This window comes from Periplaneta americana, chromosome 6, assembly GCF_040183065.1.
Source record: "Periplaneta americana isolate PAMFEO1 chromosome 6, P.americana_PAMFEO1_priV1, whole genome shotgun sequence".
Lineage (NCBI taxonomy): Eukaryota > Metazoa > Arthropoda > Insecta > Blattodea > Blattidae > Periplaneta > Periplaneta americana.
In genome coordinates this window covers 19,969,163-19,994,604 of record NC_091122.1, presented here as the reverse complement: position 1 = coordinate 19,994,604, position 25,442 = coordinate 19,969,163, and the positions used below count along the sequence as shown (strand labels likewise).

The window sequence follows — 25,442 nt, the reverse complement described above, 5'->3', positions numbered from 1 at the left end:
ACGCTTCGAGCTTCCTGTCTGCAAACAATGCGGCACGTGCTCCAGACGTCAGCCTTGACTCTCCGGCAGGTTCGCGAAATCCGATCAGTGTCTTCATTTTGTGTTTGATGAAGAATATATTAACACAGTTTTCTTGACCCTGATAATGCCTGCTCTACTATGATATTTACACAGATGATTGATTGGCTCAAGGCCAGTTAAAAATACTCTTATCGAATTTAATGTATTTAGACCAATGAAGCTACAAGAGCAACGCCAGGAGGACGACTTCTGGGTTTGTACCCATCAGAGTTAATCCACTTCTACCCGTCAGTTATATACTGTAAGTTCTCAGGGCTAACGGCTTCGAAGCTGGGTACCTGGTTCGAATGAAGTGCACTGGTAGCAATTTAAAACATGGGGGCATGAGATAGTTACTCTGCCTGCCATAAAAAATTCACTTCAATTAAACCCCCAAGGTAAAAAAAATCTACCCGTCAGTCCACACACACAAGTAAATATACAACTAAAACTTGTTTCAAGACAATTTAAAACTCAAATTATTGATTTTTAATTATTGTACAGGATTTTTTTTATGAGTAAGAGGTAGAAGATATATAGAAGATTTAAGTTGTTAAGAAATTATAATAATATGGTCACCCACTATACATGCGAAAAAGAAAAAGCACAATAGTTGAATGTATTTTTGTACTCACCGCCACTTTGCCTAGAAGGTGTCCCCACTGCCACTGCCAGACTGAAAGTATTCGCTCCCTCCCAGCATCCACAGCCAAAACATAGCTCCCACCATTCTGTGGAATAAAGAATAAATCTTGCCTTATAAATAAAAAAAAAAAAAAAAAGAGAATTGAAATCCATCATAAGGTCCCAGTGGGTAATAAAGCCCATCGAGAAATAAGGCCCAACTTTGAAATTCGCGGATCAAGGCTAAGAGGAAGAGTGACCACTCTGTAGTCATGTTGGGAAACTACAATTACATCTGCCTAATAATTTGCGCGCAGCTTATGTTAATAGTAATGGAGTAACAAGAAGAAAACCGCCGAAACATTTTTGAGGAGACAAAACTATAATACTGGAAGTAAAGTGAAATGTAATAATATATTTCAATGCTCAGATTATTGCAAAAGTTATTGCATGTTATGCTTGAGAGATATTTCATCGTTCCAAATACTGGTTCAAAACAATTTTTCCAAATCTCCATGACACAGACATACCCTCCAAATCATACTAGCTCTGTGATCGTGCAATAAGGCCCAAGCAACAAAAGGTAATTAAGGCCCGGGCCTTATTTCCCGACAACTATTAAAATTTACAAGACGATTAAATAAGTTAATTATATTGTTGAGTATGAACTTCCACATCAGATTGCAAATGTTTTAATAATAATAATAATAATAATAATAATAATAATAATAATAATAATAATAATATTTAGGGATAAAATTAAAATAGGCTATATAAATAACTTAAGTACAGATTACTAATTTCTTCGCACACATTACATTTACTCTTATGTGTTTGTGAACTGCAACCACTTGATAAAACAGTCTATAGAGCTTTCGAACACTATTGGGATGAAACATTGCTCAGATACTGGAATCTTCATCCTGAAAGGCGACTATATAAAGAGAGATTCTCAGCAATATTTACACCTGTCTGGAATAAATGCATGACCGTACAAAATGTCACCAATGGTTTCCGAGCCACTGGTATCTATCTTTTTGCGCCAGATGTTATACCAGAAACAGTCCTTGCTCCAAGTTTGGTCACTGAACGTCCACTGGATCAACAGGAGTCAGAAATACCAGCAGCAACTCATTCACAAATTACAACTGAATCATCTTTATTTGGTATATAAAATAAGGCATTTGGCACCCAGCCTTCAACACCTCAATCAACTACAATAGAAGGTAGCCAGATTGATGACAATTAGGGTGCCAGCACAAGTGGAGTACAAATAAAAAATACTGGTAAGATAACAAGCCAATTCGAAACTATTCTGAGCACACCGAAGAAAGTAGCATGCGAGAAACATGTAATCCGTCAAAAAGTATTAAATTATAAAGCAGTCACACTTACAAAGGAATTCTTTGTGAAAGTAACCAAAGAGAGCGAAGAAGACAGATATATGAAAGACAATAATAAAGGAATGGGAAATAAGAATCCAACCCCTAAAAGGGAAAACACTAAGGAGTAAAGCATTGAGAAAACGAAAACAGTTGGCTTGAAAAAGAGCAATATCTCCCAATCGAGACATGACGTTAATAAGGATTAATACTGTTTTGTCTGTGAATCAGCTGAACCATTGGATGAGACAGTGTACATCATATTCATTATGGGTCCATGAAGTTTGTGTGGGCCTCACTGTCTCTGATAAAGCTGTTCTTGTATACCATAAATGTTTGGAATAGTCAGATTTTGTCTGTGACACACTGTTTCAGATTTTCAGAAGTTTATTTTCACTATTGTTTACACATACGATTGTTCAGGTATTCCAGTTCATGTAAATGTTGCTTCTATTCATTTCACTTTATGTTATTGTGATGTTAACTCTGTTTCCTAATTTGATGAGTTAATTGAAATGTATTCTCTTTGGGCTCTATTACCCTACGGCATGGGCCATATAAACAGACTACTCGGGAAATAAGGCCCAATTGTAAAGATTTGCTAAATTTGGAATAACAGGGAAACATTTTGATATATCAGTCTGTTCTTTTTGTATTTTGTTACATAAATAAACATCTTCAGACATTACCTCATTAGTGTATTGCTAAACCAACTTCAGTAGCGGCCATAATAAAAGATCCGTTAGGTGGGCCTTAATACCCACAGGGACCTTACTATAAACTTATTGTAAGATGTGAAATATTTGTTTGGCCTAAATTATTTGGAAAATTTCGCAATTATTCTGTATTAATTGCATCAAATGTACACAGACGGGATGTTACCTGAAATATAGAGTAAAGGCTGGTTCACAATAAAACGGGAACGGAAACGACAACGAGAACGGAACTAATGTTAAAATAAATGTATTTAAATGTGAGCATTCAGAATAGTTAATTGGGAATGCTCACATTTAAATACATTTATTTTAACAGTATTTCCGTTCTCGTTCTCGTTTCCGTTCCCAGTTTATTGTGAACTAGCCTTTACACGCTATGCTTTAATTGTAAGTACTCATTCAAAGTATGTTGAAAAATTGGCGATTATCTCACAGGATAAGCTTTCTCAGTGCAAATGTAGAGCGCCATCCTTCTAGAAGATGAAGCTACTCTTGTCACTGGTTGGTTCAATAAAAAAAAAAAGATCCATAAACCTTTTCGTATGACATTGCGCAGAAACACATTACGGTTTGGTGAATTACTCTACTGCTCAGCATAAACATTTGAATTTGAATTTATTGAAATTGCAAATTACATATACATATTTAAAATGTATAATTTGCACCCAAAAGAGCAAATGTTTTTACTTCGGGCAGTTACAGTTACAGTTAGTCTATTATAACACTAAAAGGTAAGTAATATAATTTAAATTTTAAGTAAACATTAAAAAAACTATCTATACGAAGAAAGGTAAATAATGGACAATTTAAATTCAAAAAATGTTTTTATTAAGGGTACTTAATTCTGGATTTCATTTAATGGTCTGATTGTATAATCTTGATTCATAATATATGTATTATGAAGAAAGGATTTGCCCAGATTTAGTATTCCATTTCGGTTCAAGTGTTGTTGTCTAATGTGCTGCAGCTAACAATGAAGTCATTAACATTCTTGCTCTCCAATACTTTGATGTCTTAGAATCTTCCTGTCTGACAGCGAAGCAGGTGGTGTTCATATATTTCTTCATCCGGATGGTTGTATAAAATGAACTTCGGTTGAAATGAAAGAAACACATTTCGCCTAGGATTATGAAGTGTTTCTGTGTCATTTTTATACTTACGACGATTTTTATAAACAAAATTCAACAGAGTTAAATTATAAATTTATTCAATATTATGAACACAAAATTCTGAAAAAAGAAGTTAAATGTGTTGGATAATCAAGAGGTTTTGACAGAAAGATTTTAATTATTCTTTTTGAAGCAAAGACAACGAAACATTATGTGATTTGGCACTTCCTCCCGAACCAATTTTACCATGAATATAGACTCGAGTATTGCTAAATAATATTATTCTTTAAATATGAATTGGTACACAATTTCGGAGAGTGACAAATTTATAAATAATTTTACGCAGCCTGTTACATAAGTAAGCTATATGTTTATGGTATGTGTATGTGTGAATTACAGACTGTCCATCTGTTTGGGAAGCCGAAATAAGCGCGAAATGTTAGGCCTTTGGGATTTGTTAAATGACAAGAAAACTGGGAAATGTCAGGAAATTGAGGAAAATATTCGTCTGCCAAATAAAATGGACATATTTGTATTTGCCTATAACTGATACAAATGTAATTTTATGGAATTTTTAATGATTAAATCTTGGGTTGACTATAAATACTCTGTCCTGTTGGCAAGCCAGATCAGTCATATTGCGTTCACAGCTTTCCTATTCGTCCTTTATTCATGTAGTGGACATTATTTTTTTAGACTGGAGTAACGATAAAAGGCTGTGATCTCACGCACTTGGAATATTGTGAATAGAGAACAGAATTTAAATAAAGTGTCGTTACATTCTAAGAAGAAAGTTTTTTTTTGGGGGGGGGGGGATTGAAGTTTGAAAAATTATGAACTATGTTTTACATGTTGAAATTGGTGTAGAAGTTGTAATGTCGGTTATAAGAGCTCAAGTAATAAATGTACTCAATTTGTTTTATCTTAAAATTAATTTAATTGCATTAAACTTACGTTTTGAATTTTTTTTTAATATTAAATTTTTAAAGTGTATTTCGGAATTATTGTCATATCTAGAAACTTCATTTTCTATGTCATCTTTAGTCGTGTATCAGGAGAAAAATGGTTTTTGTGTTGGAAAACAGGGAAATTATAAGAAGTTTCAAAATTTGATTTTGGTGTACACCCTGGATCATCATGGTCCCAAATGCACACATTGCGTTGTGGTAATTGTTCTTGCCAATCAAATGAAATGTCGTCTTACCACTGAATATTGTATTTTCAGCAAAACCGTCCTACTCTGTCAGTCTTTCGAATTCAGTGGAGAAATTGAGTTGACATGTGCGGTCACCATCCGTCAGGTGTTGTAGTAACTGTAGTCGATACGGTTTTTTTGCGTAAACGTTTAAGCAGGGCACTCCACTGCGTCATTTGCGGATAACAAAGCTCCCTGCCGCTGCGAATCGCTGCACAGCTTCACATTCATAGTGCGACGCGGAAGTAAAAGTAATACAAAATAATTGCGAAATTGTCTAAATTATTTTGGCTAACTCTGTATATAAGATTTTTGTATAACGCTATAATTTTCTCCTTAAACATTTTCCAAGTTGATTCAGTTGAAAAGTGAGACAAGTGGCCAACCAGCTTGGAGCTCACATTTAGACCGACTCACCAGCTGCGAGAAGGCAACGGCCGACACGCCGACCTCGAACTCGCCCATGCCGAACACGTACAGTGTGAGCAGCGTCTCGGTGCTCCAGATGCGGATGTGCGCCTGCGTCTTCCGGTTCCGGCCGGCACGCTGCCCCGACGCCACCATCTCCCTCGACGGATGTAGGTCCATGCTGCGCGACAGAACAACCTCCTCACTCACACAACGGGTAAAGAGACTGTGCATGGAAGTCATGTACGTGAGTTCGAGTCCTGCCCAGACCATGGCTGTTTGTATGTTGTCAATATGAAGGGAGCTATGCCTCAGACTGACTCCAAGTGACAAAAATAGGTCAAAAACTAATATGGGGTTTCCAAAACTTTAAAATTTTATATTTGTTTTCCATGAAAATGAAAAAAAAAAAAAAAAAAGATTTTGAGCCATTTTAATGAAAGTTTGTATTTTTGTGTGTTTGTGCACTCTTAACATAAACTAAAATATTAGCTATAGCTTTACATTAATTTTTAAATATAGTGCCGGTATGGACAATGAAAATGTTAAACAATAACACGTTATAAAAAAATGTAAGAAATATCCGTAGGAGACATTTAAGCCCAAAATATATTAATTTATTCCGTTCACGTAATTATTGCAAATGTTTTAAAGTAAAAATACCGGTAATCTAAATATTCATAGATTTATGGAAAATATCAGGAAAGTGTATGATGATTACAAAATTTTCATCCAAAATTTTTGAACCTAACATTGCTCTTAACCCTTAAATTGCCAAAACTTCATTTCTCACACTAGTTTATTAAACCGTGTCGGACTGTAAAGAAAACAACTATCGTAATGTCCATATTTTATATGTTGTGAACTTTTAATATTCCTACCAATTTTTTTCTATTGTACTATTAAAATTATAGCATATAGCCTATTAACCTGTTGTATCCTTTAGGATACTTTGCGAATTTAAGGGTTAAATAGAAACAATTATTCGAAAGTATATTAAAATACAGAATAATGAGAAGAAATGTGTTATAAATATGCCAAATTACATTTAACCAGAACTGAGAGGTACTGAGATATAAAATGTTAATTTACATTTAATTTATACATCTCCCCCTTAAAATATTTTTTTTCAAGTGTTACGGTATTCCCTGCACTGCCATTCTACTGTCTGTCATTGTTTGTGCTGCGTCTTATCATTGAATTCGTAGTATAAAACATCTATCAACTGAAATATACGTAAATCAACTGCTAATACACAGCTTTCACGCTGCTTGGACGCGTGTTTTTGAGTTCAGATCCAGTCTAGGACATGCATGTTTGTCATTGTTAATTATATGGGTATTATATGTCTCAGATGTCGTTGTGAACTTTGCATAGACCAAGGAAAACTCACATTATTAATAATTTATTTAAGTTACGTTCCGAGACGGAATGACGTTTAAGAGTGAAGTAAAATACAGAACTCACCACTGGATGTCCTCCGTGTGACCGATGTAGTGCCGTTGCGCGTCTTCGTCCCTGTCGTACAGCACCGCCACCGCCCCCACGAAGTAGAGCATTTCCCCCGTCGGCAGGACCCACAGGTTCCGCTTGGAGTCCGTGCCTCTATACCCGTAACTGTAGGCCGGTCAAGGACAAAACAAACCGCATTGCGAAAAAGGGAAGTGCCTTGGAACTCTGAGTGGTGCATCGCCTAATTTGTATACAATTTATAGCACTAAAGTACAGCGAGGTAGCCAGGTTTTTATTATGGACTTTTTCTAAGAATTTCATTTTCCATTTACTGGCTGCTACAGTGACAATTTTACAATTTTAGAGCTGTAGAGGCGGTTATAAGAGAAAGTTTGAGAAAGGTGCGCAGTCTGAAAACGCTTCATCTGTGACATACAGAGTCCGAACGGGAGATTATAAACAGTAGTTATTGTGTGAAGAATTTTTTTTTCAAAATGGTGTAAGTGAGATCATAAAGTACATAGCCTACCATTTATTTCTTGAAAAGAACGTCCTTTAAGTGACTACTTAATGTGCTTCGTCATACATCCACAAAGTGTCAATAAAGTCTTCATCTTCATCCATGCGATTTAAAACTTCTTTACAAAACTCCCTGTGATTGAGAATATGACAGTATTTTAATTTATGTATCATCTGAATTTTGTACGGATGAAAAGGTAAGTTGTATAAGCAGATGGGACAGGATCATGGCACCATAAATTAAAATGGCGAAATTCACGCTTAATAGCCTCAAAACTGTCGTTATTGTGAAAGCTCTTAAATTGCAAAAGCACGTTGTGCACCGCTTCACCTTTTCATGATGACTAAATGGCATTATATCGACAATTTGTCGCCCCTCAACTGTGCTGTGAGAGATACGCATCTTAAAATCGCCCATTCCTCTGCCGGATCCTACATAACCCGTAAAATAATCTGTAGGGGTGCTGTTCATAAACATTTCGCTAGCCCGCGCTACGAGCGTGCTAAACTAGCCCCGGCTGTCGACTGGTTACTTGTACAGGATTCGTATCATATATCGCTAACACTGGTTTATGAATACGGAAAACGGTAGTTCGCTGATCATCCACCAGAAGCCCGCGCTGAGAATGTCTATGAATACGGCTCTTAGATATTAGGAAGCCAGGCAAACCCTCGTGCACATAGACATATTGGAATGCTTACGCACAAGGGAACGTTACCAGTATAGCCTATCGTTAGTAAATCCTACGATACCCGCATGGTTATATTGATGGTAAAGTAACATCTGTCGCCATCAGTATGTATATGGTTTTTCTAAATTTTTATACATTTGAGCTCTTCTCGGTAACTAATCACTGCCTTATATGATCAAAAGAGCTCTGTTTAGAACTTGTTCTTGTTTGTGTGATATGGATATCTAACAATCTATGCAATTTGAAGGGAAGTTTCGACATAAACTCATTAACACTTCCCTTGTTAGAATGATCCGTAAGTACTGAAGAAGAAACGTATTTTTAATAGTAAAATAACACGTACAGTAAGTCTAAGTCAGGATTTTGACCTCTATGTTGCTGGGAATGTGATTATTATGATTAAGATAACGTTCTTTTTAATCATTTTTATTCACCCAAAAAGTGTTGAAGGATATCGCCCTGTCGCTTCAAATTTTATTTGACCACCTTCAGTTATGGATTTCAGAGAAAAACTCATTTACTTTTTCTAGTTCCCGTTTTGGAACGTTAACTAACGAAACTTAATTAATTTATGGATGTTATAATGTATCCTCCTAGAAACACAAGTACACCTTATATTGAAACGAAGTTATTAAAAAATTCAGGAAAGATTTGAAAGTCCTCTAACTCTGTTGAGAATAAGTTTATAGAAAAAAAGTAATACAGTTTTGTTCAGTAAAGAATGGGGTTTATTCAGGCATAAACGGATTTAAAAACATTTAGATACGGTCGCCAATTTCCTGCTCTAATATTAGTAGCCTCTCTTCTACAGAACGAACAGCATTCAGAAGGAAATCTTGAAGAATATCTTCAACCTTTTCAGAAGATTCCATAATGACGACAAATTTCAGAATCCATGCCTCAATCCATTTAGAGTTCTGAATATTTCCAATGTACTGGAACAGTCTTTAGCCTACCGCTGTGGAGTAACGGTTAGCACGTCTGACCGTGAAAAGAGCAGGCCCATGTTCATGTTCTAGTTGGGATAAGTTACCTAATTGAGATTTTTCGATGGTTTCCCCCAACCCATCAAGAACAAATGCTTGGTAATTTTCAGTGCTGGACTCTGGACTCATGTCATTGACATATTTAACTTATCTTATTTAGACGCTAGATAACCATAGCAGTTGATAAAACGTCATAAAATAACAAATTAAAAAAGTCTGTACTACATTAGTAGTACCACTGAATAAGATCAGTTCTCAATTGTAGGGGCGGAGTATTATTTTCCGTAATGAATTTAAGTAAAGCACATATAAACTCACTCAAGAATAGCTTGAATTGCTGTTTATTTATTTCACTTGCCATAGCAACAATAGTGAAACAGTTGAAACATAAGTTTCTGTGAAAATAAAATAATTATAATTTTTGCTGACTTTTATATAGACCTGTATTTTTTTTCGAAGTGTTTAATTTAGTGAAAGGATACACCCAACTGATTTGTAGACGTTTCTCTGGCGGAGTGTTGTCGTGTGGTGGGTGGTGGAGAGGAGGGTAGAATGTTCTTCTCAGTCCTCGGATCGTTACCCGTATTGGCTCCTCTTTCATGACATCCATTAATGAATAATCTGAAATATAGTGAGAAAAATTGCACAATTGATCAGAAGTGCTTAGAATAGTAGAATAATAGTTGCCGTTGTCCGTGCGTAGATTGTGACCCTATATGATATGTGAAACCGTAAACACAAAGTACATGAAAGTAAGTGAAATTACGTGAAACATTGAAAAAATGAAAACCATAACAAGAAATATAAAGAAAAAAGTTTTTTTTTTGTTACGGAGGAGGGACACGAAGCCCTGCACTGCAGCATCTCATGAACGTATTATGCCTTACCACCCATATCGCAGGAATGATGTTTGAAGTCAGAACGTTCCACTCTTGTAGATATGATTAAACTTTGTGATGTCAACATTACGTCATCACTACATCACGCCGGCACCGTTTTGGGTAATGCTATTGAATGATGATGATTATTATTATTGAAATGGAGAATGATAGTGAATGTTGAAGTGAAGTGGAAAAACGCCGACAAGCTCTCAGAAAATTTGGATTCAACGGCTAGGATAGTAACCGCAAGAACATCGAGGACAACTCTACGACTCAGTATATCGGGTGCTTCGAAATTCCTAATACAAACTCCTAGGGAATTTAGAGGAACCATGTCTTGAAACGTACCATTTCCATGCTACAAGTAAAAGAAATTCAAATCAAATGTTTAAATCTCCCATTTCGGCTGGGCAAAATGAATTACTGACGTAATTCCAATTTCAACCAAAACGTGTCAAGGAAACAATAAATAAAATGTCAATTTCTTTCGCTATACTGGAGAATTACCACGGTCACTTTGAACCGTGCCGTTACGTTTACCACCAAATTTAAGTAAATACACAATGTCACCAACATAAGAACATGACGTTGGTGTGTGGCGTAGTTGGCGGGAGAAATGTTTTTTTTCTCTCTCTCTCTCTCTCTGCCTCTTTCGTTCTGAACATTACTGAGAGATAGCACCAGTGTTAGCTACAAAGTGTATTTGCGCAAATATATTACAAGTAGATTACGTGACTTATTACGTGTCTTAGATGAGAGTCTCGAGACAAAACAGTTTTGTGCTATATTTCTTTTTTTTTCTCTCTCTGTCTACCTCCTTCGTTCTGAACATTATTGACAGATAGCACCACTGTTAGCGACAATGTGTATTTGCGTAAATATTGCGAGTAAATTATGACGAGTGCCTTAGATGAGAGGCTCGGGACAGAAACAGTTTTGCTGTAGCGCATGCGCGGACCTCTCATGTAGTGGGAGCGAGATCCTTACTTGAATTTATTTTTGCGTGTACATTGCAGATTAAATGATTGAGATCTCTTCTTGCTCCGGTTACAGACCTTGCATTTACGAAGGTTAGATTAGGTTAGCTTTGGTTAGGTTAGCTTAGCTTAAACGCCATTTCATACAAGTTGAGAGGATTTGAAAGCATTTCTTTCCCCTTCTACTTTCTCTGAGTTCGTCAGCGACATTTCATACAAGTTGAGAGGATGCGAAAGCATTTATTTCACTTTACGCTGACGAACTCAGAGAAAGTAGAAGGGGAAAGAAATGCTTTCAAATCCTCTCAACATGTATGAAATGGCGTTTAGCTTAGCTTTGGTTAGGTTAGGTTAGTTTTGGTTAAGTTAGGTTAGCTTTGGTTAGGAGGTTAGGTTAGCTTTGGTTAGGTTAGCTTGATTTCATTCGTCCATGTAATAGTTAAAATTATATAATATGACAGTTTTTGATTCGTAATATTCATAAAAAATAATAGGCCTATAATGAAAGCGGTGAATAATTTCATGGTCCCTAAATTTTTTTTTTTGTAAGAGGCTAGGTATTTTTCTATAGGCCAGAAATAAAACAGCAACGCCGTCATAATTACGTACTTTACGCTTTGGCGAACATTAACCGGAAATTTACTTTCCGTCATTTTAATGGTATTCCGTGAAACACACCTTTTCTCCTGTTAATTTCCTTGTAATAACCTAGTTTATGATCTTATTACATCTTCATTTTCTTTTAATGCATTCAAAAAACCGCCGTTGTACTACATAAAACCTTGAACTTGACTAATGGAGTGAATTATTTGAGAATATAGTCGCGAATTTGACTACCACCATTTCGATTATATTTTGTTTGATACGGCTCGGTACGGACCGGTGACTAGTGGCCAGCGAGTAGAATCGACTATCGATATTGGTCTGCCGTGGCTATCATCCAGTTGTTCCATTTCTTTTTATTAATAATTTTTCTACGTAAACTTAAAAATCAGTTTTTCTCTTCTTCAAATGATTGTTAGCCCGTTTTTGCGAGTATCCACTGAGTTGTTTGTTGCATTGCATCTTGGTCCGCTATAAAAGCGACTAGATGTAGCGACCACCTACTGCGTTGCAAAAATTGTATCTACGAATCATGTTCTGATAAACTCGCTTACAAAGACTTGATGTATGTCGAATCTCTTGTACAGCAACAACTCGTGGAGGCATAATCATCCAATCACTGTGCAGGGGTCTCGTAAATACGATTCTTCATGCGATCCCATAAGAAAAATCGAGTGACTTAGGAACGGTACGTTTCCGGATTTGGATTCCTATTCAAAACGTTATCTATTGAGTCCCCTATACAAGACCCAGGAGTTGATAATAGGATTTTCGAAACAGCGTGTAGATTTTTCTTCTTTTCCTTCCAGATTAACCAGTCATTTTTATTTATTTATTTATATCATTTCAAAATTTCAAATTTCAAATGCATCGGAAAATGCTATAACATGGTCAAGTACAAATTTATATAATAATACAGAACAGAACATATAGTACAGAATAATACATCAGACTACAGAATATAATTACAACAATAGAAATAGAAATAAAATAATACAGTCAATATAAAAATAGGATACAATAATATTAACAAACAAATTTGAGGACCGAATGAGCAGCGCTCGTGTTCGGTTGTAGTTAAGATATTATATTATTAATATAAGAGGAATATAGAAAATAACACAGGAACTAAAATTAAAATTACAGCTACAATGAAATTATATAATATAAAATATTATTAATATAAGAGTAATATAGAAAATAAAATAAAATACAGTAGCAACTAAAATTAAAATTACAGCTACAATGAAATTATATAATATAATATTAACATAAAGAAGAAGATTATCATATGTGAATAAAGTCGGACAATTTATGAAAAATATATATTCCGTAATTATAGAATACAAATATTATATAGGCTGATTAATTCATACACATAGGCTATAAATTTATTTAATCAAATTGAAGATATTAACACGTTTCTAATTTTCTTGTTATATGTTAGTGGGTTACATGTTAGAAGTTCTGGGTGTAATCTAGCTAAAGAATTATACAAGCGAGGGCCAAAATTAATGCTATGTTTTAGACCGTAGATGTAAAACATTAAGGGTGCTATGCATAGACATTTCGCTAGCCCGCGCTACGAGCGTGCTAAACTAGCCCTGGCTATCGACTGATTACTTGTACAGGATTCATATCATATCATATCGCTAACACTGGTTTATGGATACAAAAAGCGTTAGTTCGCTGATCATCCACCGGAAGCCCTCGCTAAGAATGTCTATGAATATGACCCTTACGGTGCTATGCATAAACATTTCGCTAGCCGCGGTACGAGCGTGCTAAAGTAGTCCCGGCTATCGAGTGATTACTTGTACAGGATTCATATCATATCATATCATATCATATCATATCATATCATATCATATCATATCATATCATATCATATCATATCATATCATATCATATCATATCATATCGCTAACAATGGTTTATGAATACGAAAAACATTAGTTCGCTGATCATCCACCGGAAGCCCGCTCTAAGAATGTCTATGAATATGGCCCTTAGGTTCTACTAATGTTGAATTATTATTTCGTCTTGTGTCATGATTATGTGCCTGTAATATAAACTTATTATGATTTTTATGATAAATTTTAACATATATTTATAAATTTGTTCAATATTAAACACATTAAATTCAGAATAAATTAATTTAGTTGGATAATCAAAAAGTTTCTTCAAACAAATTTTAATTATTCATTTTTGTAGTAAATTTAACGGACTAAGATTAATTTTTGTACTTCCACCTCAAATAATAATTGAATAATAGACTGAAAAATGGCCAAATAAAAGTCATGCGAAGAACTTTCATAAAGACCTAATTTGAATCCATGAATCTCAAATGTAATGAATACTGCGACCAAGAAACGCGAAATTAATAACCAATAACAGATAATGATGATTGCTCACCGTTGCCGGCGCGGATGATGTCTGGCTCGCCGGCGTAGAGCACACGCGCCCGGCTCTTGGAGCGCGCGCGTCTGGACCTCGTGCCGACCTCCCGCGCGTCTTCCACCAGCTGCGTGGGGTTGTGCGTGGCGGCCCGCGACCGCGATCTTCTCACGGGCGAGCTCAGCGCACCCACGCTCGTCGCGAGGTAGAAGGTGTCCACGTCCGCGAACTCGTTCCGTAGCTGAGAGAAACTCCGCACCTGCAACACAGCGGGCCTTCGTTGGTAGTGTTTCCACTTATTAATACAATAATACTACTGAAAAAGCTTCGATATTGGCAGCAAAATGGAAGTTCATCACCGTTAGATTTCAAGTAGAAAAGTGGATATCTATTACTATTCGATTTCTGGTAGGAAAGTGTAAATCTACCACAATTCGGTTTCTACTAGGTAAGTGGATATCTATCACTATTCGATTTCTGGTAGTAAAGTGTATATCTACCACAATTCGGTTTCTACTAGGAAAGTGAATATCTTTCATATTTGATTTTTGGTAGGAATGTGGTTATCTATGACCATTCGGTTTCTACTAGGGAAGTGGATCTCTACCACAATTCGGTTTCTACTAGGAAAGTAGTTAGTAGGTTATTTTACGACGCTATATCAACATCTTAGTTTATTTAGCATCTGAATGAGATGAAGGTGATAATGTCGGTGAAATGAGTCCGGGGTCCAGCACCGATAGTTACCCAGTTGTTCATATTGGGTTGAGGGAAACTCCCGGAAAGACCTCAACCAGGTAACTAGCCCCGACCGGGATTCGAACCCGGGCCACCTGGTTTCGTGGCCAGACTCGCTAACCGTTACTCCACAGGTGCGGACGGAAAGTGGATATCTATCACATTCGATTTCTGGTAGGAAAGTGTATATCTATCACAAAGGGTCACCTTTTAGGTGAACTTACTGTACTTTTACAAGAAGGCGCACGCAATAATAATCTTAGCAGGAGCTGTGACGCTTGCGAGAACGCCTTGCATGTTGACGAGGACTTGAGGACGGCTGTTCGTGCGTCTCCTTCACGACGTCTCAGTTGCGTGCACGTTATGAGAGGTGATACAGTGTGTTCGACATGAGAAAATACGCTTTTATCGCTCGACCTTCCGCGGCGATCGATTCTTCTCCTTAACGTCATTGCCAGTTATTCCGAAAATACTTTTCAGTTATGAATTTTGGTATAATGTCCTTTTCCCTGTCCCTCAAAGTCCGAGTATTTAGAGTTCGCTTACTTGACAGTAAGACAGGAGTGTGATTTTTAGCCTTTTCCTCGACATTTGTGACCTATGCAGAGGTGTTACTTGAGTCCTTTGGTTTTTCCTGATATTGATTTCATTATCTCATACACGCAGCGTTGTCTGGCAAGACAGTTTTTCGTGAAATGAGTAGTTAATTATTGCTGAATTATTTTTATTATTATTATTATTATTATTATTATTATTATTATCATCATCATCATCATCATTCTCATCCTCATCAGCTTAGGGAAAGCAAATTACCAGAGTTTGGAGAGTTATAGAAAAAATGAGAATCATAGTTATTGGTTGTAGTAATTATTTACTGTTTACGAGTACATTTAACGCAAAAATATTTGACAGTCGAAAATAAAGAAGTAAAGTTAAAATTTACAAAATAGCAGTTAGATCAATTCTGGGATATGCAGCAGAAATCATAGCCGATACAGTGAAAACCAGATAACAACTGAGCACTTGTGAAATGAAAATTTTGAGGATATTTAAGGAAAAACATAGTTTGACAGAATATCCAATACAGAAATTACAGCGCATAGTAAAATTCATGATATCACTAAATTTATTAAAGACAGACGAAATTATTGGAATCAACATGTAGTTAGAATGGATACAGATTGGATGGTGAGAAGATCCAAAGGAGCAGACCTTTAGATGAGAAGAGAGGAAGAGGAAGACCTCCTAAAAATTGGCGGATAGTGGATGCAAATCTTGAGAGGAAGAAGCTTCGTAGGAGAAACAGAGGATGAATTTCTACATTAAAAATAAGAAGATTTACTCTTTATACTGTTTGAGATTTTCTTGAATGGACACGAATTTAAATTAATTTTTTGAACACAGTAGGCCTACACTCACCTCTTGGCCCGCCACAGTGTACATTCTCTTAGCACCATTCATCTTGAGGACCTGCCCCAAGTCTTCTAACACTTCTTCGAAAGGTTGAGATGTGCGGAGGTTGAGCAAGACCCGACACTGAAAATAATAGATAAAATATAGTATTAGCCTCAATTTAAATTACGAGCAGTTAAAGTTGCTTATGATCTCGTACCATTTTTGTCGCTATTTTAGTTCCTACATTAATTCAGATGTATCCCTAGTGGATTGAGTCCTATCTTAGATTTGGTTTCGTTTTAAATTGTGAAAGTCAAAGAACGTACCCCGAAGTGAGACAAATTACCAACAGCCTTTGTGCTCACAAAGTTAACCCATATATCAAGAAAACCGCATGCAAGACTGCATATGTTTTTTTACGTAAAAGTCTATGTTCGAGGTACAAGAGAGAAAAATTGTAACATTTTGACATGAAAAGTTTATTCTGACGTCACTCGTGGTATCATGGAAACAAGAGTAAGATGAACTAAGTGCCTCGTGGTTTCCCACGCGGTCCGTCTTACTCTATTCTCTATTTAATTTGCCTTGAGGTTTTCCACACAATAATCGTGGAAATATTGGGTATATACACATGAATATAAAATAGGACACACTACAGTGTTAAAGAAAATACTTATTGTATTTTATTACCTGAATTCGAGTTTAGACGTTTCGGGAAATCATTGGAAATTTCTGAAAGCCCCTGCTAGTTTTTTTTCCACATTTTTCTCTTCCTACCATTTTTATTTTCAATTCAGGTAACAGCTGTAATCTAACATAAGATCTAGACGTCTTTATTCGTTAGATTTCTCGGAATTGTTCTGGTAGATGGAGTTAATTTTGTTTTTTCACTTCGTAGACAAATGAGTGGATTATAATTGGAGGGTTCGTAGTACTGCCTACAGAATTGAATTTTGACTTGAACGAAAAATAGCCGGTAAATTTTGCCTGGAGTCCTGTTATTGAGGGACAAGGTTCTTTTATGTGCCATAAATCTATCACCCGGGCTTTCCAAATTTACTTTTTATTTTGAGCAGGAAGCCATGTTAACGTCTGTTGATTATGAAAAGAAAAAAAATGTCGTTAAGATATCAATAACTTTTGGCATTTAATCACTTTTACATACAGATTTTTATAGATACAAAGATATGTTAGAGGGAGCATATAACAAAAAATAATGTCTTAAATAACGTACGTCCATGTATTGTGAGTTCCTGTCACCACGGCATGGCGCGTCCTCAGATTGCGGATAGAGGAGACGGGCTCCAGATATGGAGGGTAGCTGTGAATATATTGAATAAGCAGTCGTGGACAGCCCATAAGGAGTGGTCGTCCAACTTGGGGGGTTGGGCGAAGGACTATCAACCCATCACCGTAAAAAAACAGCTTGTTACGAAACCACACAATAAGCCTCGGAATGGGACTGATTCTCTGGCACGACCACAGCAAAGGAATACTGGATTAATCTTGCACAAAATAGGGGCCGATGGCGGGCTTATGTGAGGGCGGCAATGAATCTTCGGGTTCCTTAAAAGCCATAATTAAGTAATTAAAATAACGTATGAGCCTATAGATAAAAATGCTTATTAAACCTCTCTTGGATGTGGATTAAGCAATAATTTTTTTAATGATATTCAAAATCTCCGATATTATGCATTTAGAATTAATATCAATCCATTCCATCCCGAGAATCAAATCCGAATTCGTGAATTGTTAAGCCCGAGCTCTAGCACTGGGTCAGCAGAGAGGCGTATGAAATGCTCCAATAGGAAACTTCTGGTTCATTTTGCGCTAAACCGAAAGGATTCGGCAGTGCCATTGATTTTAACATCAGTTCTGCTGTCCGGTCTCAAGGCCAGATGAGAGTCGAGATTAATGCACAGATGAAATTACAAAGTGGATATTCTGCGGCATTCTTATACATAATTCAGACGGGACTGAGAAACAATGGACTGAGGTGTAAATCTCACTGACAGCAGCGCATTTGAATACTCACGAACCCGGAGTCGTGGCTTACAGCACTCCGCTCATTTGCATTTTTAGTGATCTTGATTCTAATCGTGCTGGAAAATGTTTGTTTTACCAAAGCAGAGCTGCCGAAATTTTAACTGCCGCGGTTTCAATGCCGGAAACTTGCTGACTTAATTGGAAACCAGACTTTGACAGTAATCTTATAGTTGCATAAAAACTTAAAAAAATTAGCCTACTATCGAAATCTTATTTTCGGGGAGTTACTGACGGAATCTTGCTACCGAAGTATTAGGAGTATTATTGTAATTTCATGACCACAATCATACTTTGAAAATGTTATAGTCAGAAATAGTTATTTATGCTAGAAGGGAGATAAGTAGTAGTTACCAGTCGAGGACGAGAAAGCTCGGTCGGCAATTAAGTCCGGGAATGGTCAAATTTACTTACGTCCCGAATTGCATATAATATTTTTTCCACTTCTATTTGAATAATATTATATTTTCAAAAATTAGCTTGGATTTACATCATCTGTTAATGTCAGTGAACGCGTTTGAGTATTCTTTTGTTTTATGTAAAAAATGGTTTGTCTTTACATCTGTTAGTGAACGCGTTTCAGTATTTTTTTGTTTTATTACATTGTTTGTTGCTATAGAAGTTGTAAAACTGTTTACGCATAGAGAAGTGTGGCAGGAATTTTGAAAATTGTATTGTCAGCAGTGACAAACAAATTCAGTTGATATTGAAGAAGCATCAAGGGTCGCTTGTGAGTTTTTACTGCCGCAGAAATTAAAAAAAAAACGATATGAACATTCATACAAGATGTTTAAGGAATGGTGCAGTGTTAAGGAGACAATTATTTGTGAAACCTCTTTGTTAACATATTTCTTTGAAATGTCGAAAATAGTAAACTCACCGGCTAGTTTGTGGTGTAAATATTCTATGTTAAAGGCAATCTGTTTTATTGAGGATAATATTGATATATCAAATAATAATATTCATGTAAATGTAACCAATATTAATAGATGTGATAATATTTATTGTTTATTGTTTCTATAAATTTCAGTTGTCTGCAGAAGAATGAATGAATGTATCTTGGCATTTTTTTACTTGCCTCCCGTTGCTTATAGAAACCAAAGAAGTGACGGTAAATAGACTTCCTTCAATGTAATAAGTCTATCGCACAGTATGTTCTTGTTAACGGTAAACAGAACCAATGTTTACAGTATGTTTATATTTATGTTAAAGATAACAGAAATATAAGATACAGTCTTTCAAAGTATTATTGTGTACTAATGTTTTTAAACTTTGTTAAATATTTTATAAAAATAAGAGTGTGATAAAACATATTTTAGACAAAAGTTGTTTCTTTTTCTTGTACTCGCTAAAAATTGTGCAACCAACTGAGGTAACTACTCCAAAATTTTTAAATTAATTATTCGTATTTTTATTCATTCGAATAATGGAGAAGTTACTCTTGTCGGAGCAACTACTTTGACTGTAAGAAACTACTCGTGATTGAGCAGATGGTAAGAAATGTTTATTCATATGGAACTAAGTATTTTCTTCAATATCGCGACAAAAGAGTACTCCAGATCACATTTAACAGATTGATAATTATAATTATAATCCTAATGCACTTTCAAGACAACTTTTATCAATTTCACTGTGCTCCCATTTAGCGACTGCAAAAGAAGTCACGGTATAACAATGAGTAATAGCTTGCAACGATACTTCCATCTAGCCGTCGTCAACAAAAAAAATTATTTACGTGGAGATCCTGGTGGTTTTTCTCTTTTATATATTGCCATTTCATAACATGGGAATGGCCAATCTGATATATATGTGGTCAGGAAGACTACTTATTTACCCTAATGCATTTTATTCATTGGGCTCGGTTTTTATAAAAATCGTTTTGTGCTTCTTTTTCGCAATATGTATAATATGTATATTCCACTAATTATTTGTGAGATGTTAAATTAACTCTCCATGCATTTATTTCATGAACTAGGTAGGTACATGAATAGAATTATGCTAATTTTAAGCGCGTGACAGTGGTAATGGCTACGCAGTTGTTGATGTTACACGATTACAATTGGAGAGTCTCAGTTCTCAAGTGCAAGTCTTGGCACAGACGTTGCGTGGAAGAATTCAGAAGTACAGGAATTTCTGTTGTGGATAATTGTTGTTGGAGAAGTTCTGACTGCAACTTGGAAACTAATTAAAGAACTTCAAGTAGGAAGAGGAAATGATTCGGAGACAGTTTGGCATGGGGTTGACATTACGCAGAATGACTCAGTTATGAAATTTATAATTAAATGACACTGCTATCCACTTTATTGGCAAAGTTACAGAGTTAACGCAGCAAATGACTATCTCGCATAACTACAGAGAAAGTGTAAGTTATGTGGTGAAACAATGTCCATGTAGAGGTTATGTAAATGTGTGTTTTAGAAACTTCGAAGTTCAAATGTTTTTTTTTTTTTGCATTTATTCTTTCTGGGTGTGTTTATGTATACTTGTGAAGTTGTGAAACACAGTCACACAAAGTTTTGTGGCTTCAGTCCAAAACTAACCAGGCCACAAAGCTCTCCAGCAAATATTTCTCATACTTAAAAAAATGTTCCTTACACGATACAACTTTTGGTATTAATGTACTTAATAGAATGGGATTGACTAATCCAAGTATAATCAATTTTTTGACGTAAATATGTCTATATCGTGGGGTTACTAGAGAAATCCGGTTAACGAAATCAGGAAACGAAAATTTCAAGTTTTATGTGTAACATGTCAGGTGTCTCGTGGTTTTCTATGCGGTCCGTTTTACTCCATTCTGCATGTGCCTCCTAATCTTTTCTAATTTTTTCTCCTTACTGTTCTTAGCATATTCTTTCTAAATTATTGTGTTTCACGTCCTTTGTTGCGCTCGGAGTTATTCGGGAATTGATTTTGCGCTCTACCCTGATATCTGACGAGCGACCTACCTTCTAGGCTTCTGCGTGTAAAATCAAATTGCATTCAAAATTATAAACACTATAACGATCCATTTACTAATAACTACTCTTCTACATTCAGAATGCCGATTTCTTCGCACACGCTTAACATAATTAAGCCACACCACTTAAAAATTATTTATCTTAATAAAACGTCATATTAAGTACAGCGTGAATAAATAAACTGCAAGTTCACAAGGCAAACGACTTCAGCAACTGGGTACATGGTTGTAATGAGTGCATTTATTCTAAAAATTTACATGAAGTCATGTTAATATTAAATCTGTGGTATGACAGCCTATGTTCAACCTTCCAACTACGAATAAATAAATAAATAAATAAATAACTAAATAAATAAATAAATAAATTTTTTTATATTTAATTAATTACGTATCAGTTTTAAGCATTATCCAGGATGATTCACGAGGATTTACCGTTCCTTACGGAGCTTATTTCCGAAGACATTCTCAGTAAAAAAAGTCATATAAACATTTGTCCTAATCTCAATATTTTCAGAGCTACACTAATTTGAAGTTGCTTGTAAAATACTATTATTCTTGAGTTTTAAGGTTAAAAGAATATTACAGATAAAGAATGAACTATTCAGGAGTATTATTTCTTTAATTAGCTAGTGTTCTGAATACGATGAAAGAGTAATGGAACGAAGAAAAATTCTCTCCGGCGCCGGGATTTGAACCCGGGTTTTCAGCTCTACGTGCTGATGCTTTATCCACTAAGCCACACCGGATACAACCCCGACGCCGGTTAGAATCGTCTCAGATTAAGCTCCAACTCTTGGGTTCCCTCTAGTGGCCGCCCTCTGCACTACGTCATAGATGTCTATGAACGCAGGACCGAAGTCCACACATGTGCTGAGGTGCACTCGATATGAGTGACTAGTTGGCCGGGATCCGACGGAATAAGCGCCGTCTTAAATCACGAAGTGATTTACGCATATCATATATATTATTTTCCCGGCCAACTAGTCACTCATATCGAGTGCACCTCAGCACATGTGTGGACTTCGGTCCTGCGTTCATAGACATCTATGACGTAGTGCAGAGGGCGGCCACTAGAGGGAACTTAATCTGAGACGATTCTAACCGGCGTCGGGGTTGTATCCGGTGTGGCTTAGTGGATAAAGCATCAGCACGTAGAGCTGAAAACCCGGGTTCAAATCCCGGCGCCGGAGAGAATTTTTCTCCGTTCCATTACTCTTTCATCGTATGATGACGCAGAATATCTGCATGGAAATATCATGTGTACTTCGGTACATTAAAATAATATAGTGTTCTGAAGCTAAAAATGTGTTGTAAATTCCATAGTTTCTTCGTACAGAATTTTTTTTTTTTCCCGATTTTAACTACAAAATTACGTTTTCTTACCTATTTCTCACAACAATTGTTACAAATCACGCCGCTCTTGTAAATTCTTTAAGACTGTACATTAGGATGCATAATTAAAGTGTAAAGAATCAAGTTCCTAAAGCCGTATGATTTGTAACAATTTTTGTGATAAGTGCATAAGAATGATGTAATTTTTAGTCAAAAATTGGAAAACAAAATCTATGTGTAATATTTTTTTACCCTTAAAACTAAAGAAAAAAAAGGTATTTTACTAACAACTTCAAATTAGAGTAACTGTGAAAATATTGTGATTACGACACATGTTTATATGACAATTTTGGCTCAGAATGTCTTCGGAAATAAACTCCGTAAGTGACGGTAAATCCTCGTGAATCACCCTGTATTTGTGATATTTTGTTTGTTATTACAGAACCTATTTCAATCGTGTACATATTCACAGTGGAGCGTAAGAAACCGTTGAATGTATCGAGTCTGAGCCGTCTATCACTGCAATATTATTGTTTTAAATTGTCGATTTTGCTTTGTCGCTACTTCTTGGCAATTATTTCCCCTCTTACAAAATTCATAAGGCCATGGTTGATAAAATGAACATTTTTACAATTCCGGAAGGTTGAAAAGACTAGGTCATATTTCCAAGTACGACATTGACGAAATGATTAAAAATTCAAGATCAAATAACACAAACAAAAGCCGAGTAATTCTGTCTAATCGATTTGTACAGTTTTGCAAATAATGAGAGATAAGTTTTACTCAAGAAAATAGCAAACGATGTCAACCAATAAATATGGCAACGCATAGTAAATATGGTGGCGAATAATATTGTGTTTTTATAATAAATGGGCAATGCTGGAAATGTACAGCTTGATTCAGGGATTTTGACCCCTGAAAAATTAAGTAGATAGACTAAGAGCGAGTTACTCATCATTACTGGCGGGCTGGGTCACACAGGTCAGGCCGTGCAGTCATAACACCTAACACTTCCTTCTTATCATGTCGCGGTACACTCCGTCTTAAAACACAATATTCTTCCACACGTCCCGTACGTCTGTTGACTAAACAATATCATGACGACTTATATTTTCTTGACATGAGTGTCCCTCAGCTACGAGCATATATTATTTTCAGTCTTCCTCTTCCCCTCCTATGCACATTTGTGATTAAATAATTAAATATGTTTCTTATGACAGTTATGAAGCACACACAGCTCGCTTACTAGCCAAACAACCAAAGACAGGGGCCAACAACGTTGAATCGAGCTGTACTAATAGCTGAAATATTTTGTCTGAATTTCCTGGTTTTTATTTTGAACATATTCAAAACTAATGTCTTAAAGAGTATTTATTGATTTGCTCAAAGCACGTTAAAATCATTGTATTCCACAAAATTGAAACGTCTGTAACATCTCACCTGTAGACTGGAACTAGACACGAAGCTAAGTGTAACTGCTAACATGTTTCTATTTTTGCTTGAAAGATCGATTTTTTTACCGGCATGCACCTATGTCATTGACTGCATAACATTTAACTGACGTGAGATAATGCTAACCTTCGGTTAATCTTCGTTTGGCTTATTGCGGTTTTAATTTATTTAACATAAAACTTAAATGTCTTGTACCTAGATTTCTTTGTTTCACTCGTTCTGATAAATGGTAGTTCAAGTACTGAGTTCGTGACATGATTCCAAGGCCGCAGAGGTTTAATTTTGTTTCAATTACGAACTAAATCTTATCACGCATTATGAGTAACACCGAGACACTGTTCAGAAGGGAATTACCGTCTGTAACTCTGCAGATATAAATCTGCGTAATGTAGGGACTGTAAGATGACAAAGTCTAGATTAAAGGCAATAAAGCGTTTATGTCATTACTACGCTAGTTTGTTATTGGTGATCTTTAATTTTTCTTCCACTGTCAGGACGACACCATACCTTTTTTTTAGCTTTTTATCCAGTAAAAGGACCGTTACTTAAGATATAATCACAGCTGGGAATAGACGAAACATTTAGGGAGCACTCTACTTAGTTTCCTTTTCATAAACATGTGTCATTGAAAGTGAGTTTTTATTTCCTCCACAACTACTAGCGATATATTTTGCGGAAATAAGAATTTCTTCATCACAAATGTAGTTCAACAAAATGAAAAGAGAAAAAAAATATGCAAGCTATACAGTTATAAATAGTTATTAAGAATAACATTGATGTTTTCTTTTGATAAATTTTCTATCTGAACATTTATATATCCTGTATAATGGACACATTATCGTTCTCTAGATCACTTCTGTTCTTGAAACTCAATCTCTTCAATTATTATGAAATATTACATCTTAGAAGAGTGTATTTTTGTGTACACTGTATATACAGAGTAAACCGTAAGTAATGCTATTACTTTCAGACGGTTATTCTTTGAAATGGAAAAAGACCTTTGGGGAGGCCGAGACTTCATCATAAAAATTTATGCCAAAATAAAACTCAATCCCTTTAATTATTATGAAATATTACATCTTGGAAGAGTGTATTTTTGTATACACTATATATATATATATATATATATATATATATATATATATATACAGAGTAAGCCGTAAGTAATGCTATTACTTTCAGACGGTTATTCTTTGAAATGGAAAAAGACCTTTGGGGAGGCCGAGACTTCATCATAAAAATGTATGCCAAAATAAAACTCAATCCCTTCAATTATTATGAAATATTACATTTTGGAAGAGTGTATTTTTGTATACACTATATATATATATATATATATATATATATACAGAGTAAGCCGTAAGTAATGCTATTACTTTCAGGCGGTTATTCTTTGAAATGGAAAAAGACCTTTGGGAAGGCCGAGACTTCGTCATACAAAATTTATGTCAAAATAAAACTCAATCCCTTCAATTATTATGAAATAGTACATCTTGGAAGAGTGTATTTTTGTATACACTAT

The 25,442-nt window shown here is 35.6% G+C and overlaps 1 protein-coding gene across 2 annotated transcripts in view; it reads right to left on the bottom strand.

The window, feature by feature from the left end:
- Positions 1-25,442, bottom strand: part of DCX-EMAP (Doublecortin-domain-containing echinoderm-microtubule-associated protein) — a 137,323-nt gene that overhangs the window by 38,843 nt on the left and 73,038 nt on the right. For both annotated transcript variants that reach the window (XM_069827721.1, XM_069827722.1), the window contains exons 3-8: positions 16,159-16,275; positions 14,020-14,260; positions 9,626-9,764; positions 6,962-7,111; positions 5,504-5,675; positions 696-791 (exon numbers count right to left, since the gene is read on the bottom strand). In XM_069827721.1, coding sequence (XP_069683822.1) covers positions 696-791; positions 5,504-5,675; positions 6,962-7,111; positions 9,626-9,764; positions 14,020-14,260; positions 16,159-16,275 — 915 coding nt within the window. The remainder of the gene's footprint in view (positions 1-695; positions 792-5,503; positions 5,676-6,961; positions 7,112-9,625; positions 9,765-14,019; positions 14,261-16,158; positions 16,276-25,442) is intronic.